General features: G+C 35.9%; 1 protein-coding gene across 5 annotated transcripts in view; it reads left to right on the forward strand.

The window, feature by feature from the left end:
• Positions 1 to 25,467, forward strand: part of LOC115424236 (RUN domain-containing protein 3A-like) — a 56,415-nt gene that overhangs the window by 14,152 nt on the left and 16,796 nt on the right. For 4 of the 5 annotated variants that reach the window (XM_030141361.1, XM_030141359.1, XM_030141360.1 and 1 more), the window contains exons 2-10: positions 3,711 to 3,826; positions 4,922 to 5,055; positions 5,217 to 5,302; positions 5,524 to 5,613; positions 7,480 to 7,560; positions 7,640 to 7,805; positions 7,891 to 8,048; positions 9,787 to 9,900; positions 10,035 to 10,141. In XM_030141361.1, coding sequence (XP_029997221.1) covers positions 3,711 to 3,826; positions 4,922 to 5,055; positions 5,217 to 5,302; positions 5,524 to 5,613; positions 7,480 to 7,560; positions 7,640 to 7,805; positions 7,891 to 8,048; positions 9,787 to 9,900; positions 10,035 to 10,141 — 1,052 coding nt within the window. The remainder of the gene's footprint in view (positions 1 to 3,710; positions 3,827 to 4,921; positions 5,056 to 5,216; positions 5,303 to 5,523; positions 5,614 to 7,479; positions 7,561 to 7,639; positions 7,806 to 7,890; positions 8,049 to 9,786; positions 9,901 to 10,034; positions 10,142 to 25,467) is intronic. The other variant, XM_030141362.1, reaches the window with a different exon arrangement.

Genomic DNA, 25,467 nt, shown 5'->3' on the forward strand with positions numbered 1-25,467 from the left:
CCTTTCCATCTAGGTGTTCCTGCGCTTGCCCGTTAAAGCTTTGCGGAACGAGGTGGTGGTGGTTCCCCGGCTGAAGCTGGCCCGTCCCAGAGCCACGGTCGTCTTTTGCCTTTCAATGGTGGAGTCTCCCATGGAGGTGGTGGTCACTCCCCTGAAGATGGAGGAGTTGCCTAAGGAGACGGTGGTTTTTCCCCTGGCTATTGAAGTGCTTCCCACTGCCACGGCAGTCTTGCCCTCGGTGATACTAGTGTTGCCCATCGCGGCGGCGGCAGTCAGCCCGAGCCTGTGCCTGGATGCTGGCGCCTAGCATGCACGGTGCATAGTTATCCCTCTGTTTAGCCTGCGAGGTCAAAAGCCAAACTAAATGTGTGGCAGCGGCTGCCCTAAATAGATCAGACCACAATGTATAGAAGAGGGGGAGGGGGTTACATGATCGGTCTTTGATGCTACCGGTCCCTCAGAGAGACGAGACCCAAAAGGTTCTGGAAGCCCAGCATGCACAAGGGCTGAAAAGACAGGGAGTAATTGTATTGTTTTCATGATAACACTGCCAAAGCCCTGAAGGGGTACATTGTGTAGTACACAAGACAATTGGGGTGACCTCAGTATGATAAGATGGCGTGGTTCCCAAAAAAAGAAAAAACCCTCCTCCTGCCATTGTTGCCGGGTTCAAATACAGTAGTACGTTTGTCTGAGCTGCTACAGTACATGGCTGCAGTTCTGAAGCTGAACGACTCAAACCCGACGAGTCCCATCCTTAAGTAGAAGGACTAAGAAGAGCACAGTGTGAAAATACTCCAATACAAGTTAGACTTCTGCATTCAAAAACCATAAAGAAGCATCCAAGTATTATCAGCAAATGACGGAAAGTCTGATCCAGGGACGTCCGACTCATTTTAGTTCAGGTTCCACATTCAGCCAATATGATCTGAAGTGGACCAAGGTTATTATCGTTAACAAAACTAATGAAATGACGAAAACTAGAATTGTAAAAACATTTTCGTTAACTGAAATAAATAAAAACAATAACTAACTGAAACTGTATTGTGTATTTACGAAACTAACTAAAATGTATAAAAGTTATGGATAAAATTCCCTTAGTTTTCGTCTTTGTCGACGTCGGATTGATACGAAAGCGATTTATATCCCTTTAGCAATTTTAGCTAGCGGCACCATATGATATTTAAGGGTCCGTCGCTTGTGTTCACTTGTGGTTTCCAGTCGTCTTCTAGTCCCCACTCTACCTGGAAACATGGAGACTAAAGTTGGAGAAAGCAGCAGAGTCCTGTCTGGGATTTATTTGAATACGACGACAGAGAAGAAGAGAAAGATACGACAAAACTAAAACTGAACTAAAACTAAGCATTTAGAAAATAACAAAAACTAATAAAAACTAGCAAAGCTGCTCTAAAAACGAATTAAAACTAACTGAATTAGAGAAAAAAAAGTCAAAACTAAATAAAACTAAACTATAATGAAAAATCCAAAACTATTAGAACCTTGAAGTGGACCGGACCAGTAAAATAGTAACAGTTAAAAAAGTAAAATTACATCATGAGAATGTTTACATCTACAAAGTTTCCTTAAAAATCTGAATAACATAAACAACCTGAAATGTAAAAAAACAAAAAAACAAAAAAAACAAAACCTGTTTTAACAATACTATTTCTATTTCGATTTGCACTTATACATTTGGCAGACGCTTTTTTCCATAGTGACTTACGGGGGGAAGATTAACAGTTAAGCTCTCTCTCTCTCTCTCTCTCTCTCTCTCTCTCTCTCTCTCTCGCTCTATTTTATTTGTAAAGCCCTTTAAAACAACCACAGTGGACCAACGTACTGTCCAGAAGAATAAATAAAAACCAAAATAAAAGACTGAAATACAAGAATAGATAAACGATATAAAACAGCTGTACAATTAAAAACAGTATCGTACAAAAGAATAAAAAAAGCAAAATAAAAGAATAAAATACACTAATAGATTAAAAAGACAAAAAGCAGCTGTTCAGTTAAAAACAATAAACATAAACACAACCAACCAATACCAAATAAAACAATAGAATAAAGATAATACATTCAAACATGGAATGTTTGAAAGTGCTGGGACAGGAGGTGGGCCTTCAAGAACTTCCATTCCTCCGTTTATCATTTACATGTTCATTATAACGTACAGCTCACAGTGGATCCACAAATACACAAAACATTTAATAACAGGCAGGATATTGGTAAAATTACACATTTCAGGTTCATATTTTTTCTTAAAAGATAGTTTGTACATGTAAACATTTTCCTGTAATTTTACTTTTTTACACTATAACAAACACAAAAATTTGCAGTTGTCATTATTTACAGGTTATTATGTTATTATTTTACTGGTCTGATCCACCAAAGATCAGATTGTTCTGCATGTGGAACCTGAACTAAAAGGATTTTACCATCCTTGAATGTTAATATCTTTAGTGTAATTTTTGCATTTCACATATTCATCCCACAGACCAGATTGGACCCTTTGGTGGGCCAGATTTGGTCGTACGTTTGACACCTGTGGTCTAAGTAGTCGTGGTGCAGTACATGTAATTTTGATTTACTGTTTAATAAGATAAGATAAGATAAGATAAGATAAGATAAGATAAGATAAGATAAGATAAGATAAGCCTTTATTTGTCCCACAAGGGGAAATTCCAGAAAATGTGTTTTGCATGTTTAAATTGAAGTGCTTCATAATCTGTTGGTAGTTTAATCTACATTCATGTGTCATATTCTGTAAGGTCACCATCCTCTGAGAATCATGTGTTTACAGCTTTGTTATGATGCAGTTTATAGCAAATCTAAGTGTGTTTTCAGGGGGTTTCTTTAACTTAAAAAAGAGGAAATGTTTAAACTTAATAATCAAACACATTTTGATTATTACAAATGTTCAAAATCACATATATCGGGGACTGTGCAGTGACCACGAATCATGCACCTTGTTTTCAGTTTTACCTTGTATATTATCTTATAATATATTATATTATATGTATTTTTTATTACATAATATATAATACATTAAATGTTGTACATATTTCTTCTATCTATTTTATAGAGGTGGATTTTTGTATATTTTAGTACTTCTTGTAGTTTTGTATATTGTCAATGTTTTTGGTGCAGTTTGTGTGATATTTTATAGAGTCTTTTTTGCACTTTAAGTGTTTGCTGCTAAAAAGAAACAGAGCTGATAAACTGATTCTGTGACAGTGACAATAACTTTCTATTCTATTCTATTCTATTCTATTCTATTCTATTCTATTCTATTCTATTCTATTCTATTCTATTCTATTCTATTCTGTGCTATGCTATGTTATTCTGTTCAGCTCTATTCTATGCTATGCTATTCAATTCTATTCTGCTTTATTCTATGCTATGCTATGCTCTACTCTTCTATTCTATTCTATTCTATTCTATGCTATGCTCTACTCTTCTGTTCTATTCTATTCTGTTCTGTGCTATGCTATGCTGTTCTATTCTGCTCTATTCTATGCTATGCTATTCAATGCTATGTTATGTGGTTTTTACTGAAGAGGACGGGGATAAAAAGCTGTAAAAGGAACTAAAGCTGTCTGATAAATGTGATGAATTCAAAAGTAAACAGGACATTTCACATCTGCATAGAAACAACTGAACTCATCTCACATATAATGTTTTTGGCGGTTGTGTCCTCGCTTGTGTTTCAGATTTTCTGTGAAAACTCTCCTGGAAAAGTACACAGCAGAGCCCATAGATGACTCATCAGAGGAATTCATTAACTTCGCTGCCATTTTAGAGCACATCCTCAGCCACCGTTTCAAAGGTAAGGTAACACAGCAGGTAACATATAGCCCCAGAAAAGACCAGCACTTTGGTTAATGGGACTTTCAACCTGAGTGAGAAATAAAAATAGACCAACGGCCCTGTATGTCAGCATCAAGTTCTATCAGAATGAATCACTAACTATAACTATATTGATATCTGGAACCATTTACATGTTATAATCTATCAAAATATGGACCATTAGAAGGAAAGGCAAATGTCTAATATTTCAAAAAACTGGTGAAAAATGTAAAAATCTAAATTTTTCAAAGCTGTGAATAAACTTTGTAGACATTGTCCCAAGGAAGATACTTAAAAATTTTAAATTAATCTCGACAGTAGTTTCGGAGAAGAAGATTGGTGAAATCCAGACATTGGTGACCTTGAGTTTGTCTCTTCAAGGTCAAAGGTCATGGACCCAAATGAAAGTCCATATATGGCTTCTATCAGTGATCAACAGGAACTATGTTGATATCTGTGACAATTTCTATGTTACAAACCATCAAATTATGGACCATTATTTTAAGTAAAGGCATATTTTTAATAATTAAAAAAAATTTGTAATCTAAATTTCTCAAAACTATTTATTTATTTATTTATTTGGGACAGTGGATATTAATGAACAGCAGTAAATATGGCAGATTGTAGCAGCAGTGCTGATTTCCATCTGTAGTCCCTAGGCAGGTGACAGGAAAGACAGCTGACAAAAAGGCAAAACATCATAAAAACACACAAAACAACACAGTGAGGACGGTCTACTGATGGTCACAGGCTTGGTTTTCCTTCATCCACTGTTTAAGTTGTGATTTGAAGGAGGCATATGATTGTGAGTCTTTTATGTTGAGTGGTAAACTGTTCCAATATTCAGTTCCAACAAACTTTGTGGACATTGCCCCAAGGAAGATACATAAACATGAGATGAATCCAACGTCCTCACAAAAGCTCATGAGATAAAAATGTGGATCTCAGACTTGGATGATGATGATTTTACTGTCATGAATATTTTGTTTGATCGTTTTTGAAGCTCTGCTGTTGTGAAGAGTTTGTGCTGCCGTCGGAACAGAAATGATTCATTCTTTTATTAATCCTGGACCAGGTTCAGGAAGCTGGTTCAGCTCTGATGGGCAGCGCAGTTTCTGGGAATACATCCGGCTGGCGTGCAGTAAGGTGCAGAACAACTGCATCGCCAGCATCGAAAACATAGAGAACATCAGCACATCGAGAGCCAAGGCAAGTGTGTGTGTGTGTGTGTGTGTGTGTGTGTGTGTGTGTGTGTGCGTGTGTGTGTGTGTGTGTACGCGTGTGTGTATGTGAGGCAGTGAAGGCAGGATGACAATGACAGCGCTCTGTTCCCACTCAGTTCTAACATGGCTGTGCATGTGCATGTGCAGGGCCGGGCCTGGATACGAGTGGCGCTGATGGAGAAGCGTTTGTCTGAATACGTGTCCACTGCCCTGAGGGACACCAGAACCACCAGGTCACAGTGAACCCACTTTACATCAAACACATGGAGTACTGCCTCTGCACCACTACCACATCATCAGCAGGACTGTTCTATATCTGTTTAATCCAAAAAAATATAATATAATAAAAAATATGCACGTTTACTTCAGCGTCTCATCAGCTTCATGTTAGTATCAGCGTTTGATCATCTGATCATCTAAAGTTCAGACGTCATACTCATCTTTTCCTCTACAGGAGGTTTTACGATGATGGAGCCATTATGCTGAGAGAGGAGGCCACGGTTCTGACCGGTATGCTGATCGGACTGAGCGCCATCGACTTCAGGTGAACATGAACCTCCTTCACATTGTACAGATCAGTAACACACATGTAGAATAAAAACAACAGAGAGAATGAATACTTAATGATTATTCATTTGTAATTATATTCATGATACATGAATACTTCATAATAAATAATGATATTTTTCAAAATCTATGATTAGTAAGTGAAGTCAAAATATGGAAAATGATACATATATGAGGACAAAAAAAAAATAGAAAAAAGTGTGTGTGTATTCATACATATATATTCTACTATTAAGAAATAATACTTAAATCATGATATATTTCAAAATCAGTGGATAGTAAGTTAACTCAAAATATGTAGATGTATATATACTTTTTTTTCATTTGTCATCCTGTACAATGTGTAGGAGTGTGCTTAGACACACACACACACACAGTCAAGGAAAAATTATTCGTCCATCAAAAGTCATCAGAAACAATGGTTATGTAGTCCAGTACTAACTCCTGTGTGTATCATGTGACTAAAACAGACAGAAAAGAAAACATGGAATGTTTAAAAGCACTGTTTTTGTCAGTACAGTGACACAGATACTGATGTAAGAACTGAAGTAATTTTGGTTATTATCAAGAAAACATGGAAAATGAATAGATATCAGCTCTGAAATTAAACTACTATGAGCTATTTATGTTATCATTATATTTGTCCAAACAAATGGACCTTTAGTTGCAGCAGGCATTAAAATGAACAAGAAACTGAAGAAAACAAGAGGTGGTCTAAGAAGTTTTCCGCCACCCTATATATATATATATATATATATATATATATATATATATATATATATATATATATATATATATATTATATTTTATATATATATTTATATATATATATATATATATATATATATATATATATATATATATATATATATATATATATATATATATACACAGTGTATATACATATATACTTATAAATTAACTAATCTCCACAGAGCAAAGATCAGTTTCATAGTCCATGACCTGTACAAGTTTATTTAGTTTTTCTTACGTTTTTCTCTAGTTTAGTCGGAATCAGGTGTTAAACGTTACCTGAGTTTGATTTCAGTTCATTTAAATTCACAATTTTCACTAAAAATAATAATAATAATAATACCGTGTCAAAATATGCTATTTTTCACTGTGTAACTCAGACAAAACCTGTGGTGAGTTGTTTCTCATCTAAAGAATTAAATGGAGGTGTTTCAGACTGTGTCTGTGTCAGCAGAGACACACATGGTCTTAAAAGGGTTAAAGCAGTGGTTTCCAACCTTTTTTGGCTCGTGACCCCATTTTAACATCACACATTTCTGGCGACTCCAAAACGGAGACATTAATTTGCTTTTGATCATGTAACAGTTTGCTATACTATGTTCCAAATAAATGTTCATCTTAGATGACATTTAGTCTATATAATATATATTATTGCGGACAGAGGCAGTAAATCCAGGTGTAGATTACTGCACAAAGTGAGAATTGGATTTTCCTTGGTCAGGATATGTACAGTCAGTCCAGCTGTGATTTACAAGGCTGACAATTAATACTGAACAAACAAGAACTGAAACTATGAATTATGAAGGAGCTGCAGCATCTGAAACTGACCACAGTGAACATTTGACAGATAAACAGAACCACAGTGCTGCAGTTTCACACTCACAGTTTGTCATGTCTTTTATGTAATGTGATTGTCTCTGTCAACTCATCCTATATTTTTATTAGTAATTTTCTTTTTATCTTTATCAATTACTATTTCAGGCGACCCCATTTGAATTCCACACAACCCCACATGGGGTCCCGACCCAAAGGTTGAAAACACTGGGTTAAAGCATATATTCTTGAAAGAGTTTTGTTTCTGTCTGTTCAGTTTTTGCTTAAAGGGGGAGACTCTGGATGGGAAATCTGCAGCTGTGATTGACTACACCCCCTACCTGAAGTTCACTCAGAGGTGAGACTGGTCTGATCATTACCCATTCATGTTCTCATGTGTGACAGTTCTAACCTACTGCTGTCATCTTCTTCTATAGCTACGATTATCTGAGCGATGAGGAGGACCGCCGCAGCGTCGACAGCAGTAACAGCGAAGAGAGCGTCCCCGAGCATCCCTACATCCCCCTGGTGACGGACGAGGAGAGCTGGAGCAACAAGTGTCGCAAGATGGAGCAGAGGTTTAAGATCGTCTACGCCCAGAAGGTGAAGCTGATGAACAGTAAAGGCCTTCCTGTTTCCACTCCTGGTGTGTTTGGATACCACAGGTCTTTTGTAACATGTGGTGCAGGGGTACCTGGAGGAGCTGGTTCGCCTCCGAGAGTCTCAGCTGAAGAACGTGGAGTCGGAGAACAAGCGTCTGAGGGCGAAGGTGGAGGAGCTGACGGTGCAGAGTCAACAGGAGAAGAAGGAGCTGGAGGCCATTGTACTGGAGCTGCAGGCTCAGCTGTAAGAAAACACAGCCAAGTGCTCATATCTGTTCATTTATTTACCACAAACACACACAACAGTTACAGTAACAGCGGGTACACGAACTGTTACTGTTTCACCATAGAAGATCAGAAGAACAGGTGCAGGTGTTGCAGATGTAATTATATCTCCAAAACTGAGTTTCAGGGATATTATGGTTTTACCCTGAACACCACCGCCAGGTCTTCTTGGTGTTTTGGCGATAACTAGGGCAGATTTGATTGGATTTCTTCTCCCTTAATAACCAACATAGTGGACCCCTACTGCAGTGGTTCTGTCTTTTTCTGAGGGGCCCCCCCTTTGGAGGACAAAAAATTTCCAGGCCCCCCTCAACCCCAAAAACATTGCAACAGTGGCACAATTATAACTTTTATTGAAAGAAACATCAGTATTGTAACAATACTTTTTGCTTTTCTGTGAATAATTTGTTGTTCAAATTAAAAACAACTTAGATTTTAGCTTGAACAATACAAATAAACTCAACAAGACTGCTCCATGAGACAGTATTTGTCCAAATAAAAATAGGAAATGCGCAACTATCTGACAACTACAAAAATAAAGTAACTTTTTTAGAACAACAAACAAATTTTGGTAACAAAGATGAAAATTTTAACAATATCAGTGGCTACAGTGAGCCCGTTTACATTGAACACCTCAGAACATTAAAGCGCAATCTGTACAAACTATTCAAAAACAGAAACATTGCACTTTTTCTTTTCCAGTCAAATCCTTGTCCATTCTTCAAACCTAAACTCTTTGTTTAGTCTAGTGACAGATCACCATGGTAGTAGATTTATTTATTGTACGTCCCTAAAATGAGTCCAGGTGCTCCAACACTAAAACATTAGTTCCACCTGCTACATGTTTTAACCTGAAAAGAAAAAAAAAAAAAAAACACGCAGGAGAGATCCCATGCCCCCCCGGCAAGCCTTCATACCCCCCCTAAGGGGCCCGCCCCACACTTTGCACCTGTCAGCACCCTGCTCATTAAAATACTCCGAAGTTCAAAAGTTCATCCGTAGTCCAATAACATTTGGACATCGTCATCCTCCTCCTCATCATTGTTACTGATGGCAGGGTGGGTTGCCAGGACAACAGTCTCCTTCCATAGAACATCTGAGCAGACAGTTGCTAAAAATTTAACACATGCAGTAAAACCCTTACAAGGTCATAAATTGATGAAAATCACTCATATTAACTATTTATGGCTTAAAAAATTGTATAAATTAGTTATTATTTTCTTATTTTACTTATTAGTTTTTAGAATTTTACATTTGCTCTATTCTTATTTCCTAACGTACTGTTTTGTTTTGTTGTTTTTCATTAATATTGTTGCACTGACTATTCTATTCTATTCTATTCTATTCTATTCTATTCTATTCTATTCTATTCTATTCTATTCTATTCTATTCTGTTCTGTTCTGTTCTATTCTCTTCTATTCTCTTCTTTTCTCTTCTATTCTCTTATGTTCTATTCTATTCTATTCTATTCTATTCTATTCTATTCTATTCTCTTATGTTCTATTCTGTTCTATTCTATTCTATTCTATTCTATTCTATTCTATTCTCTTATGTTCTATTCTGTTCTATTCTATTCTATTCTATTCTATTCTATTCTATTCTATTCTCTTATGTTCTATTCTATTCTATTCGATCAGAGTTAATATGTTCATGTATCTTTTCTGAATCTGATCGTTTTCCTTCTGTTCTCCGTCAGTTCCGCTCTGATGCCCTGTGATTCATCCCAACTGGCCAAAGACCTGTCCATCCCACTGGCCAACCACTGGTCCGCCGTCACAAACAACCAGGGCCACGTCAAGCTGTTCCGCAGGTGGACATCACCGCATCAGGCTTTTAAGAACTCATATTAATGGCTTGAAGATTTCACATTCTTACATAAATGGTATAACGATAAATGTCTTTTATGTAAATATCGTTGTAAGAGGCTGTTTTTGTTCCATTCAGGAGGAGTTTCCACAGTTTAGAACAGCTTTCTGCAGAAGTCAGTTTGAACTCGGACTCTCAGAAAACTGAAGGGAGGCAGAACGGAGACGCTGCGTGGACTTCAGCAGGTAAACACATAAAAACAAGTTACAGCTGCAGGTGTTTTAAGAGCAACACAAAGTGAAGAAGGAAAACCATGAATGGTAAACTAGTTTTTCTTTTCCAAGTGTCTCTGTCCACAGTCCTGTGGGACGACCTTTGTCATGTGTCTATTATCTCAGATCCAATCAGCACCCTGGTTCTATCCCAGTGGTTCCAACCTTTTTTGTCTCATGACCCCATTTTAACATCACACATTTCTGGTGACCCCAGACATTCAAAACAGAGACATTTTTTTTGCAAAAATTCATTTGTTTTTGATCATGTAATAGTTTGCTATACTATGTTGTAAATAAATGTTAATTTTAGAGGACATTTAGTCTATATAATGTATATTATTATGGACAGAGGCAGTAAATCCAGGTGTAGATTACTGCACAAAGGGAGAATTGGATTTTCCTTGGTCAGGATATGTACAGTCAGTCCAGCTTGGATTTACAAGGCTGACAATTAATACTGAACAAACAAGAACTGAAACTATGAATTATGAAAGAGCTGCAGCATCTGAAACTGACCACAATGAACATTTGACAGACAAACAGAACCACAGTGCTGCAGTTTCACAACCACAGTTTGTCATGTCTGTTATGGGTTGGGATTGTCTCTGTCAACTCACCATGTATTTTTTATGAGTAAGTTTTTTTTTTCTTTTTTTTTTTATCTATTACTAGAAATTTCAGGCGACCCCATTTGAATTCTAGGCGACCCCACATGGGGTCCCGACCCCAAGGTTGAAAAACACTGTTCTATCCTGTCACACATGCCATGGGCCTATCCGGGTAAATGAAAGGGATAGGGGACCAGTTAATGGATCTTTTTTTTTTTTTTTTTTTAAACTCTTTATTTATGAAAGTTTTTTTTTTTTTTTTTACACATTCAAAAACAAAAAACAAAACAAACAGGTCATGAGGTCAAGGGGTTACAAAGATCACATTGCTTAGATAAACAACACAATTTTTGCACTTAATGGTTTACAAATTTGTCTCACAGGTTATGCAAATGAGCCATTTTTCCCAAAGTTCTTCAGCCAGTTCTTTCTGAAGTCTTATTGTGTAGATCATCTGTTCTAGTAAATGGAGATGTTTTATAGTATTGGTAAAGACAGTCATCGGTAGGGGTGTAAGAAAATATCGGTTCTGCAATATATCGTGACATTTCATTTCACAATACTGTATCGATATTAAAAAGTACTGTATCGATATTTTTAGGTGTTTATTCAAATGCAGATACGGCAGAGGTTGATTTTTGGTTTTTGGTTCTCTTCTTTGTTTCTATCTTATTTATTATTATTTAACACTGTTTTATTAAATAATGGTTATTTGAAGCATCCTAAAAGCACTTTTTACCGTCTGAGAGAGGCAGGTTTTAGTTCCTTTGGAAACTAGGAGAATTTGAAAAATTTTGTGATATAGCATTAGATCCTGTTCCGATAAAATAAAATGTGTTTAGTATTTGTGCATATTTCTGGTATAATTCAATTCTTCCAGGAAATCATCTTAAAAAAAAAAAAAGAAACAAACAAAAAAATGTTTTTTAACAGTATCATGATACATTCTGATATATCGTATCATGATCCTAGCATTGTGATTTGTATCGTATCTCCAGATTCTTGCTGATACGCACCCCTAGTCATTGGTAGACATTCTCTCTTCAGCCAGTATTTTGTAATGGTCTTTTTACTCGCTGCCAGCAAGACCTTGAGGAGGTAAGCGTCATTCTTACTAAGACCATCAGGTTCATGGCCAAGAAAAAGGGAAGTGAATGATGTGTTGATTTTGAAACCCAAAACTTTAGAAACGATTTTAGATACTTCCATCAAGTAAGACTGGATAGAGGGGCAGAACCAGAAAACATGGGCGTGATCCACCATGGTTCCCCCACATTCTCTCCAACAGCGGTTACCAGATCTTTTGCAGATTCTAAAAGTTTTGCGTCCATACACATATCGTTTCAAAAAATATGTGCGTCCAGGTGGAAATGGTCCAGCTGCGTTAAACTGGTGTCATACGTAGTCCACACCTATATGTGGCGCTGTACACAAACACAGACAGAGCCTATGGCAGGATACGCTCAAACCACAGAAGAATGCACAGAGCATGTGCAGGAGGTTCCGTCTGGGGTTTTCTTCTTCTGGTCACATGGTCCTGTGGTCGTCATGGTTTCCATACAGTGGTGTTGGGCCTATCCATACGCCAACACCAGGGGGGCGGACATGTTTATGCTCTGGGACCCGTTCGACAAAAATACTGTTTCAGGCACCGACAACGCCGGTGTCATGTGACCAAAGGACCGATGTCATGTGACCAAAGGACCAAACCATCTGAAACTGTAGTGGATTGACATAATTTGGTTGTGGTGTGTACGTCATATACAGTCACAGAAAAAATTCTTAGACCACCCCTTGTTTTCTTCCATTTCTAGTTCATTTTAATGCCTGGTCCAACTAAAGGTCCATTTGTTAGGAGAAATATAATGATACCAACAAAAATAGCTCATAGTAGTTGAATTTCAGAGCTGATATCTGTCCATTTAACATGTTTTCTTGATAATAACCAAAATTATGTCAGTTCTTCCATCAATATCTGTGTCATTGTACTAACAAAAACAGTGCTTTTAGACATTCCATGTTTTCTTTTCTGTCTGTTTTAGTCACATGACACACAGGAGTTAGTCCTGGATTGCATAACCATTGTTTTTGAGGACTTTTGATGGACGAATAATTTTTTTTGCGACTATATCATCTCTACTGTGGCAACAAGAGGACAATGAGTTCATAGAACAGTGTCCATGATTGGATCTGGGACAACAACATGTCCTTACTGGCACTGTATAAATCAGTGGTTTCCAACCTTTTTTGGCTCGTGACCCCATTTTAATTTCACAAATTTCTGGCGACCCCAGAATGGTGACATTTTTTTGCTAAAATTAATTTGTTTTTGATCATGTAATAGTTTGTTATAATATGTTACAAAAAAGGTTAATGTTAGAGGACATTTAGTCTATATAATGTATATTATAGTGGACAGAGGCAGTAAATCCAGGTGTAGATTACTGCACAAAGGGAGAATTGGAGTTTCCTTGGTCAGGATATGTACAGTCAGTCCAGCTGTGATTTACAAGGAGGACAATTAATACTGAACAAACAAGAACTGAAACTATGAATTATGAAAGAGCTGCAGCATCTGAAACTGACCACAATGAACATTTGACAGATAAACAGAACCACAGTGCTGCAGTTTCACAACCACAGTTTGTCTTTTATGGATTGGGATTGTCTCTGTCAACTCACCACATATTTTTTATTTGTAAGTTTTTCTAAATTTTTCATCAATTACTAGAAATTTCAGGCCACCCCATTTGAATTCCAGGTGAACCCACGTGGGGTCCCAACCCCAAGGTTGAAAAAGACTGGTATAAATGATAGCATTTGATTGGCTCTGTGGTAATAGACACAACCATATTTCATGCCACAGTACTGTGGCAGTAGACATGACCTTTTCTTTTTGTTAAAAATTGCTGCACTTTTTACACCCCAGCTTTGAAGGGACGTCCTTTAAAGCTGCCTCCAACCAAAAAATTAAAAAGATGAATTCATGTATGCAAATCTGCTTTTCATATTCTTTATGAACATCCTTTTATTATATGTTGAACCCACAAAAACATAGTTGAGATAATAGTTAGCTTTAGCATTCGAAGTCATCATCAAGTGTCTGACCTTGTTTGTTCGATTCCAAACAGATCTTTGGTTCAGCTACTGACGACACAACCCAGACAGAAAACAGAGGGGATCAGTGGTTTTACTGTGACTGTGTTCAGTCTAAAAACAGAGCTAAGCTAACAGAGCTAAGCTAACAGATCTATGACGTAAACTATCAGCTGATGCAGCGTGTGAAGATTATTAAATGTTATTTTGACTGACTGTTAAAATGAACAAAGGATTTAGAAAATGAATGAAAGATACACAAAATAGTCACAAAATCTAACAGAAATTCACAAAATGATCAACAAAATGAACAAAAATTCCCACAAGTATTGAGAAAATGAACAAAGGACCATAAAATAATCAGCTAAGCTAACAGAGCTAGTTTGATTCTGAGGCTTATGAAGGTATAATGTTATTATGGGATGTTCTTACCTTTGCTACGTTGTTGTTTGTTGGCCATTGCTTCAAACTAACGGAGGTGATTTGTGCTTTTATTGTTGTTGTTTTCAGTCTAAAAGCAGAGCTAAGCTAACAGAGCTAAGCTAACAGAACTACGATGTAAACTATCAGCTAATACAGTGCATTAAGACACAGTTTTGAGCGAATGTTAAAATAAGCAGCTATGAGTTTTAATTTGAAGAAGAAAAGTTGATGATACCATAATACAGATGTGTGGAAACTATGTGTGTGTGTGTGTGTGTGTGTGTGTGTGTGTGTGTGTATATGGATGTATTTGTTTCCACGGTAACTACAGAGCCTCTGAACGTCCAAATGGGTCATATCTGATGACCGTCAAAGATGAAGAACTGTATTTTACACTAATTATTTCCATGTATTGATAGGATTAGTGGATCCGCAGGTATTAAACCGTTCCACCAGTAGAAGGTTCTGGATGTTTGGGTCTTCATGGGTTCATGTTTCTTTTCATGGCCCAGTTCTAGTAACAGATGGACCTCAGTAAACACCTATGATTGGCGTATTCACATGCCTTGTAAATGTGTTATTTGTGTGTAGGCCCGCAGCCTGCACCCGTCGGGTCCAAGAGCCCAGAATGCAGTGGGACAGTACTTGTAGTTTTTCTCCTGGTGCATAATAGCGGGTCAGAGGCATCCACCCATGCACATGTCCATACATACTGGTACCAAGACAGACTGGCCGTCTGTTTACCATGATTCACGTGGGAAGCTGAAACTATGCATGCGCTTATCGTGCTTCTTCTCTGTAGGAAAAGACAACACCCCCTCCATGCTGGGTCTGTGCGGCTCTCTGGCCTCGTTACCGAGCTCCAAGTCTCTGGCCAGTTTAAAGTCCAGCGAGTGTCTGGTGAACATCAGCGCCGAGCCCAGCCCCGCTCTGTCCCCCAGCTAGGAGCTCCAAAGCTACACCCCAAGTCCCCCCCCCCGCCGCCCCACACCCAGCCTGTACGCCTGGTGATGCTGCGTTGACCAAAACCCCCCTTACAACCCCCCCCCCCCCCCGTCCGTCCGCCGCTCCCGCCGTCCACCCGTCTCCATGACAACAGAAGCATAATGGCACCGCCTTTGGATTTTTTTCTACACAGGAGTGAAGTCATTCTGAAGCTGAAAGGATCCATGTGTCCCGGTTCCTTCTCTTTCTTCTCGCCTTATTTCCTCTCCTTCATGTCATTCCACGCCTGCAGAAAACACCCGATAACTCGACCCTTCAAGACATTTTCCAAAGCATCTATTTGTGTCCTTAAAACAGGGGTGTCAAACATACGGCCCGTGGGCCAAACCCGGCCCGCCAAAGAGTCCAATCCGGCCCATGGGTTAAAATTATGTAATGCAAATATTACACTGAAGGTATTTACAATCATTTTAGTCCAAATATGATCTAAAGTGGGTCAGACCAGTAAAATACTATTAGAATCACCTAGAAATTATGAGAAATCCAAATTTTTCTTTTTGTTTTCGTGTAAAAACAGGACAGTTACATGAAAATGTTTACATTTATTAACTATGCTTTCACAAAAAATGTGAATAATCTGAGCAATATGAAGTGTCTTAAGTAAGTGTAATTTTAACATCATTTTGTTAATGTTTCGGAAGTTTTGTTCATTTTTGTGCATGTTTTGTTCTTGTTATTCTTTATTTTGATTCGTATTTGTTGTTTCTTTCATTTTTATTTTCCTGTTCATTGTGTTCATTTTTTCAAATTTCTCAAAATTACTCAGAGTTGTTATACACATATAAATGATAAACTGAGACATAATATTGTTCTAATTGCACTATTTTTCTTAAGAAATTTCAGGTTGTTTGTAGATGTAAACATTTTCATACTGTAACTTTACTTTTTTCACCTTAAAACACAGCAAAGTTTCGGGTTTCGGATCATTCCCATCATCCTAGAAATAATGAAAACTCTAAATTTTTGTCTTTGTTTTAGTGTAAAAAAAAAAAAAGAAAGAAAGAAAAGAAAATGACAGGAAAATGTTTACATTTACAAACTATCCTTTCACAAAAAGTATAATCTGAATAAATACGAACAACCTGAAATGTCTGAAGGGAAATAAGTGTAATTATACCAACATTCTGTCTGTTATTAAATGTTTTGTGTATTTGTAGATCTGTAAGTTATAATGTACATGTGTAAATGATAAACTGAGGCAGAATGTTGTTATAATTGCAGTTATTTTTCTTAATACATTTCAGTTTTTTCATAATTATTCACATTTTTTTAAAAGGATATTTTATACATGTAAACATTTTCATAATGTAATTTTGCTTTTTTTTTCAGAGAAAGCTTTTGAATTGGGCATTATTTATGTAATATTATGTCATTATTTTACTGGTCTGGTTAGTGTAAAAAAAAAAAAAAAAAATGAAAATAATGTTGCAAAGTGACAATGTTTACATTTATAAATGATCCTTTCACAAAAAATAGGAATAACCTGAAATGTCTTAAGTGAAGTAAGTGCAATTTTAACATCACTTTGTTAATGTTTCTCAACTTTTTGTTCATTTTTGAGCATGTTTTGTGCTTGTTATTCTTTATTTTGTTCATATTTGTTGTTTATTTCCCTGTTAATTGTGTCTGTAAATGTGTAAATGTTAAACTGAGACATGATATTGTTCTAATTGCACTTATTTTTCTTAAGAAAATCAAGGATATAAACATTTTTATATTGTAATTTTACTTTTTTTCTCCCTAAAACACAGAGAAAAGTTTGAGTTTCATATCATTTATAGGTTATTATGTTATTATTTTACTGGTCTGACCCCCTTGTGGAAGCTGAACTAAAATGAGTTTGACACCCCTACCTTAAAATGTCCTTATTTAAAGATCCTCTCAGTGTTAACTCACCCATGCTTATATTTTCCAGGCTAAATGTAACCAAAACAGCACTTGCAGCTCTTTGGATCTGGTCATTTGCAGAAAGTTGTGGTGATGATTTTACAGAAGCAGTAGAAACAGACTGTCCTTACAACTGACTCTTTTGATTTATCAGTCAAAACGCTGATGTGACCACGTCAAACTGTCGCAGCTCGGTTCAATCTGTGCAGCTACGTGTTGATTTTTGTTCAATCTCAAACTATCATTTACGTTACTTTTTCTTCATTATTTTCTTCCTAAACAGCAGTATGTTATTGTTGTTTATTTGGTTATTTTTGTTTAGTTTGTGTTGCAATAAACTGCCTTTTTCCATTATCTGTGTAAAATCTGCCTTTTTATTCATGTACAATTATTTATTCCCAAGATTTACATGTATTTGCAACACCCACAGGAGCAGAATAGTGAATAATTAAACCAGAATACCAATCATTTATACAGGGGATCACTACTGTGTGAACGTCAACCTGAAGGAGACACAGACTCTGGCGCCCTCTGGTGGTTAAAGTGTGCAAGGTATTAAATAATGACTGAAAACCAAGAGGAAAGAGACAAAAATAAACAAAAACCTGAGGCTTTTATGCCAGTAGGACCATGATTCACATTCATCTACAGTTTGTCATCAGATATGACCCATTTGGATGTTCAGAGGCTCCGTGGTTACCATGGAAACACCATCATCTTCACAACATTGATTCACCAGTAAAATAGAATAGAATAGAATAGAATAGAACAGAATAGAAGAGCGTTTGTTGTCAATGTGGTACCCCAGTCAGTGCAACAATATTAATTAAAAAAAAAACAATGTCAGAAAATAAGACTAAAATGAATAAATATAGTAAAAACTAGAATGTAAAATCAAAATATTATAAAATTATACAAAAAGTAAAATGAGAAGAGTACTAAAGTAGAATAAAATAAAAATCGACAAACAATATTAACGATAATCTTGCTGCGTCTTCTTCGTCCTGTCATATCATTGTCTTTCTGTATCTTTTACATTATTTTTATCTTATTATGAGCTCAAACTTAAACATGTAGAGCCAGAAAATGGATGAAAACCATCACGTGTAACAGTAAAACACTTGTTATTTTACTTTAATTGAATAAGTGGAGTATGTTCTGAACACTTTAGGCTCAGATATTTAAAATGGAATGCATAAATAAATAACATGTTTAAACATCCATGTTGCATTAAAGAAACAGGTGTTAAAACCAGCCCTCCAAATGGTCTGATCTGACCCATGGGATGGATTTGTGCAATGCAAAAAAATGACACTAAAGATATTAACAATCAGTGATGTTAGAATCAGTTCAGTTCAGGTTCCACATACAGACCAATCTGATCTAAAGTGGGTCAGACCAGTAAAATACTATCAGAATAACCTATAAATAATGACAACGCCACATTTTTCTCTTTGTTTTATTGTAAATAAAGTAAAATTACATGAAAATGTTTACATTTATAACCTATTCTTTCACACAAAAAAGTGAATAACCTGAACAAATATGAACAACCTGAAATTTCTGAGGCAAAATAAGTGGAATTGTACCAATATTCTGTCTATTATTAAATGTTTTATGTATTTGTAGATCCACTGTGATCTGTAAATTATAATGTACATGTGTAAATAATAAACTAAGGCAGAATATTGTTAAAATTAAATATCCCGTTGTTCATGTTATTCAAATTTTTTTAAAGGATAGTTTGTAGATTTAAACATTTTCATCATGTAATTTTACTTTGTTCACTCTAAAACATAGAGATTGCATTTGACATTATTTATAAATTATTATGTTATTATTTTACTGGTCTGATCCACTTCAGATCATATTGTTTTGTATGTGAAACCTGAACTAAAATGAGTTCAACACCCGTGTCTCAGATGAACCAGACCAGTAAAATAATAACATAATATCCTGTAATTAATGACAATTCCAATTTTTTCGCACTGAAAAACAAAATTACATATGAAAATGTTTACATCTACAAAAAAATCCTTTAAAAACATGAATGTCTAGAAATTTCTTTAGAAAAATAAGTGCAATTTAACAATATTTTGCCTCCGTTTATTATTTACACATGTACATTATAACTTACAGATCATAGGGGATCTACAAATATACAAAACATTTAATAACAGGAAGAATATTGGTATAATTGTAATTATTTTTCTTAAGACATTTGATGTTGTTCATATTTGTTCAGGTTATTCCCATTATTTGTGAAATGATAGTTTGTAGATGTCATTTTACATTCCATTTGTACTGTCTGACATAGTGTAATTCTACTTTTTATGTAAATATGTTTATATTGGCGTACAGAGTTTTTGTTATATTTACTATTATTACGGTCATATTTTGCACAATAGTACAACAAACTGGAAAATGATGCAAGAAGACATGCATAATAACTGTCAAAATATATACAGAATAAAATATACAATGTGCGCATAAAATACAAAAAGATGACCATATTATCCACACATATGAGTGTATGAAAGTGTCTGCCCCACAAGTTTTTAATCACGAATAAGGAGTTATCTTACAAAATTATACCCAAATATTACACAGATAATCATTATATGCAAATGTTCAAAAAGGACATTAATATGAACGGCTCTTTTTCAGTTGTTCTTTTATTCAGGCATAGCTGTGATATGAAAAAACTCTGGGCAGACCTCTGCAGGTTTATCAATGATCATCTTAACAAAGACTGTATTATACTCTGGGAAAATGTAGTTTTTGGTTTTCATAATTAAGCTAAAAGAGAAGGAAAATGTAGTTTTTTAAATAGATTTGTTTTTGTTTTTGGCAAAAAAATAAAAAATAAAAAATCATAAAAGTAAATTTATAAAGAAAATGTCTTGCTTTGTTATTTTCCAAAAATAAAGTAGAGTATACAGACAATGTATACATCAAGAAAATAACATAACATGTTTGCCAGGGGGAATACATGACAATACAATTTCCAAATCAGAGTAAATATTGATGGTTTTTATAGCCTTTTTGTTTCCAGATTTATCTCATAGCTTTAAATAAAGTTCAACATCTTTCAAAAAAGAAATATTTGGTTTTGTGTTACAGAACTTACATTTGTGAATGAAAAATTTAGCAAGTAAGAGAAACTATTTATTTATTTATTTATTTTCCCTTTTTGGGGTATCTGAAATAACAAAATAATACATTTTCCCACGATATGACAAAGTTTCTGAAAACATGGTCGATAATAAACCTGTTGAAGTCCTTCCACAGTTTCATAGAAATGGAACTTTATTTAAGCTTATTACGAATTCGACAAATGAAACATTAGATTTCTGTACCATATACGAGGGCCGTTCAATAAGTTCATGGCCTCACCCAGAACAGAGCAACACAGACTGATAATTTATATTTTATTTTTCAACATAATCTCCATTTACAGCAATGCACTTGGTCCATCGATGTTCAAGCATCTATATCCCATCACAAAAGAATGTAACATCCTGTATTATAACAACCAGTATTTCTGGGTGAGGCCATGAACTTATTGAACAGCCCTCGTACAACCGTTTTATGTAATGGACAGGACCCCTGGAACATCTATTATTTCCTGTTGTTTTTGTTTACTTGTATACTGTTGTTTGGATTCTGTTTGTATTTCAACTCTTTTGTTATTAAAAAAAAAAAAAAAAAAAAAAGTGTATGAAAGTGAGTTTTAGAGGAAGAAAGAGGAGAAATCACCCCAGAGTGGGCGGGGACTTGAAGTTTTTTAATGGGAGGGTCTTTTTTTTCTACTGTAGACAGACGGCTGTTTTGACCAATAGGGGCTCAGTAGTATTCAGAAGGAGCCAATCAGAACCTTCTAATCCTGTGCATCCTCCCCCCGTTTGGACTTTATTATACACTCCACGAGACACTAGTTGCACAGGTTGAGCTGTTTGTTGACAACTTTGTGGAAGTGAAGTGTGTGTGTGTGTGTGTGTGTGTGTGTGGGGAGGGGTGTTTGTGTACCGGGTACCGGGTAGACCAGGTCCAGCTGATCCGAACCGGAATGACGCGTTTCACCGAAGTTTGTTGAAGTTCGTCCAGATTCAAACTGAAGCTTCAGGTCGGAAATAAAAACAACGAAGAAGAAGGAAAAAATAATAATGGAGAAGAACATGAGAAGAAAAAGGAAGGATTATAGATGTAGGATGGAGTGAAGGAGAGGAGGAGAGAAGGAGAGAAGGAAGGAGGAAGAAGAGGAAAAGGAGGAAGAGGAGCAGGAGGAGAAGTGTTGTTTTTCTGAGGAGGAAGGAGTGGGGGATGTCTTCCAGGGGTGGGGGGGCTCCTCGGGGGTCCACCAACCCCATCCTGCAGCCCCTCAGAGCCACAGTCCCCTTCCAGCTCCAGAGGGGTCCGGTCTGCAGGGAGGTCAAGACGGGTAAACCCAGCACACAGAAGGGGGGGGGGGGGTATGGGTGGTGGGGGGGCACCTCTACTTGGATGTTATCTGTCCTCTAGGCTTCAGTGCAGGGGTGTCAAACTCACTTTAGTTCAGGGACCACATTCAAACCAATGTGAACTCAAGTCACCGGTGTCAAACATAAGGTCCGCGGCCCCAAACCGGCCCCTCAAAGGGTCCAATCCAGTTCGTGGGATGCAGAGAATACACCAGTGTTTTTCAACCTTGGGGTCGGGACCCCACATGGGGTCGGCTGAAATTTCTAGTAACTGATAAAAAATTAAAACTTACTAATAAAAGTTTACAGTGCATAGCCGAAGTGTTGCCTAAAATTAACGTTTATTTGCAACTTATTATAGCAAACTATTACACGATCAAAAAAGAAATAAATTTTAGCAAATAAAATGTCTCCGTTTTGAATGTCAGGCGTCACCAGAAATTTGTGATGTTAAAATGGGGTCAGGAGTAAAAAAAGGTTAGATCCACTGGGTTAAGCCCTTCAGTCAGATGTGTACACTGGTTTAAGATGTTTGTGCAACAAGATTTGATCAGTTTGAGAAAGAACAGACTGTACCAAACAACTTCAAAAGGGGATCAGGAGCCGTTAATGCAGTGTTTTTCAACCTTGGGGTCCAGACCCGACGTGGGGTCGCCTGAAATTTCTAATAATTGAAAAAAAAAAAATTAAAAATTAAAACTTACTAATAAAAATTTACATTATGTAGTCTATATGTTGTCTAAAATTAACATCTATTTACAACATAATAAAGCAAACTGTTACATGATCAAAAACAAATTAATTTTAGCCCAAAAAAAAAAAGTCTCAGTTTTGAATGTCTCGGGTCGCCAGAAATTTGGGATGTTAAAATAGGGTCAGGAGACAAAAAAAGGTTGTGAACCATTGGATTACACTGAAGATATTAACAGTCGTTTAGTTTTATGGGTCACATACAGACTAATGTGATGTGAAGTGGATCGGACCAATAGAATAATATATAAATAATGACAACTCCAAATTTTTTTGTTTTTAGTATGAAAATTTTTAAATTACTTTATGAAATATTTACATGTACAAACTATCCTTTCACAAAAAATATGAATAATCTGAACAAATATGAACATGAAAGGTCATATGAAAAATAAGTGCAACTTTAACAATATTCTACCTGTTACGAAATGTTTTGTGTTTGTGTCATGCAAAGTGTGTGTGTGTGTGTGTGTGTGTCTGCTTCTGCACACGTTTGCAAATTATATTCTATATATATTTCAACCTATTATGGGTGTCTTTTTGCATCATTTTCCAGTTTTATTGTACTATTGTGCCAAGTATGACTGTACTAACAGTAAAAATAACAGAACTCTATAAGCTATTATAGACATATTTACATAAAAAGTAGAATTGCAGTATGTGACACAGTACAAATGGGACATAAAATGATATTTACAAACTATCATTTCGCAAAAAATGTGAATAACCTGAACAAATGTGAACAACATCAAATTTCTTTATTAAGAAAAATAAGTGCAATTGTACCTATATTCTTCCTGTTGCTAAATGTTTGGTGTATTTGTAGATCCACTGTGATCTGTAAGTTATAATGTACATGTGTAAATGAGACGCAAAGGAATAAAATTGTTAAAATTGCACTTATTTTTCATCATACATTTCAGTTTGCTCATAGTTGTTCATGTTATTCACATTTTTTAGAGGAGAGTTTATAGATGTAAACATTTACATCATCTAATTTTACTGTTTTCAGTCTAAAATATAAAGAAAAGTTTGGATTTGACGTTATTTATATATTATTATTTTATTGGTCTGATCCACTTCAGATCATACTGGGTTGAATGTGGAACTAAAATGAGTTTGACACCCATGTTTCAAATGAACCAGACCAGTAAAATAATAACATAATATCTTATAAATAATGACTATTCCCAATTTTTCTCAATGAAAAAAGTAAAATTACATATGAAAATGTTTACATCTACAAACCATCCTGTAAAAACACAAACAACTGCAAATTTCTTAAGAAAAATAAGTGCAATTTGAACAATTTTCTGCCTCAGTTTATCATTTCCACATGTACATTATAACTTAAAGGGTCACAGTGGATCTACAAATGCAAAAAACATTTAATAACAGGCAGAATATTGGTACAGTTACACTTATTTTTCTTAAGACGTTTCAGGTTGTTCATATTTGTCCAGGTTATTCACATTTTTTGGTGAAAGAATAGGTTATAAATGTAAAAAAATTTCATGTAATTTTACTTTATTTACAATAAAACAAAGAAAAATGTGGGGTTAACATTATTTATAGGTTACTCTGATAGTATTTTACTGGTCTGAACCACTTTAGATCAGATTTGGAGGGCCGGTTTTAGCCCACAGACTGTATGTTTAACACCTGTTTCTTTAATGCAACATGGATGTCTACATGTTATTTATTAATGCGTTCCATTTTAAATATGTGAGCCTAAAGTGTTCAGAACATACTCCACTTATTCAATTACAGCAAAATTAAAAGTGTTTTACTGTTACGCGTGATGGTTTTGATCCATTTTCCTGCTCTACATGTTTAAGTTTGAGCTCATAATAAGATAAAAATAATGGAAAAGATACAGAAAGACAATGATATGACAGGACAAAGAAGACGCAGCAAGATTATGAAGGTAGATTTGTTTGTTCATTGCTTTAACCCCCCAAAAAAATTTTCAATCAAAAAAATTATTAAAAAAAAAAAACAACAGAAACTTCACTTCAACAAAAAAAAAAAAACACTTTTCAATCAAAGAAAAAAGTGTCTGAATGAAAAAAAAATTGAGATCCAAAAATTGTATTCAAACCCTTTTTTTCTTTGATTGAAAAGGTTTTTTTGATTCAAGTGAAGTTTTTTGTAATTGAAAAAAATATTTTTTTTTTTGATTGAAAAAATTTTTTGGGGTTAAAGCAAGAAACAAATCTACCTTCGTACAAGATTAAAATGATGTAAACTAGAAGCACTCGGAGAGCGCAGACCTCCGCCAAGGCTGATCAGTGGCCCCCCCCCCCGTGGGCCCCCCCACCCCCAATCACCACCAAAATTTAATCATTTCTTCCTTATCCCATTTCCAACAAACCCTGAAAGTTTCATCCAAATCTGTCCATAACTTTTTGAGTTATGTTGCACACTAACAGACAGACAAACAAACAGACAGACAAACAAACAAACAAACCCTGGCAAAAACATAACCTCCTTGGCGGAGGTAATGATGCAAAAAGACATAAGAATACCCAAAAAAAGAGACTGTTTGGCAGCTGAAGAAGCATGGTGGCGGAGGGTGTACTGAGCATGCTCAGATAACAAGACAACAAGACCAAGGTTTATTCTATCAGCATGTTTTGAAATTTTCCCATTGAGCAAATGTTTGAATTTTTGTGAATATTTAAAATAAATCAGACATTCGGAATGCTCACCACTGATACATTAGGAGTTAAAGGGTTAAGCAGAAGCAGGAGTGTGGTGCTTGAATGTATCTATGTGGGTGAATTCTGCAACGAAAGTGTTAAATGTGCAAAGAAAGCTGCTCTGCCTGAAACATAACACTGTTATCATAATGTTATTTGGACGCTCGGCCGCCCCTCTGAACTCTGACCTGTGGGATCTCGGCCGCGAACGCCGCAGCCTCTTTAAAGGCCTCTTTGTTTTCTGAGCGTGTTGTTCTTTAGCATGTGTTCGGTGCATCCACGAAGCCCACATCTGCGCGTTTATTTACGTATCCGAGCTGATGACAACACGCTGCGTTTGTGTTTGTGTCGGATACATTGGTGTC

This window comes from Sphaeramia orbicularis, chromosome 8, assembly GCF_902148855.1.
Source record: "Sphaeramia orbicularis chromosome 8, fSphaOr1.1, whole genome shotgun sequence".
NCBI classification, from domain to species: domain Eukaryota; kingdom Metazoa; phylum Chordata; class Actinopteri; order Kurtiformes; family Apogonidae; genus Sphaeramia; species Sphaeramia orbicularis.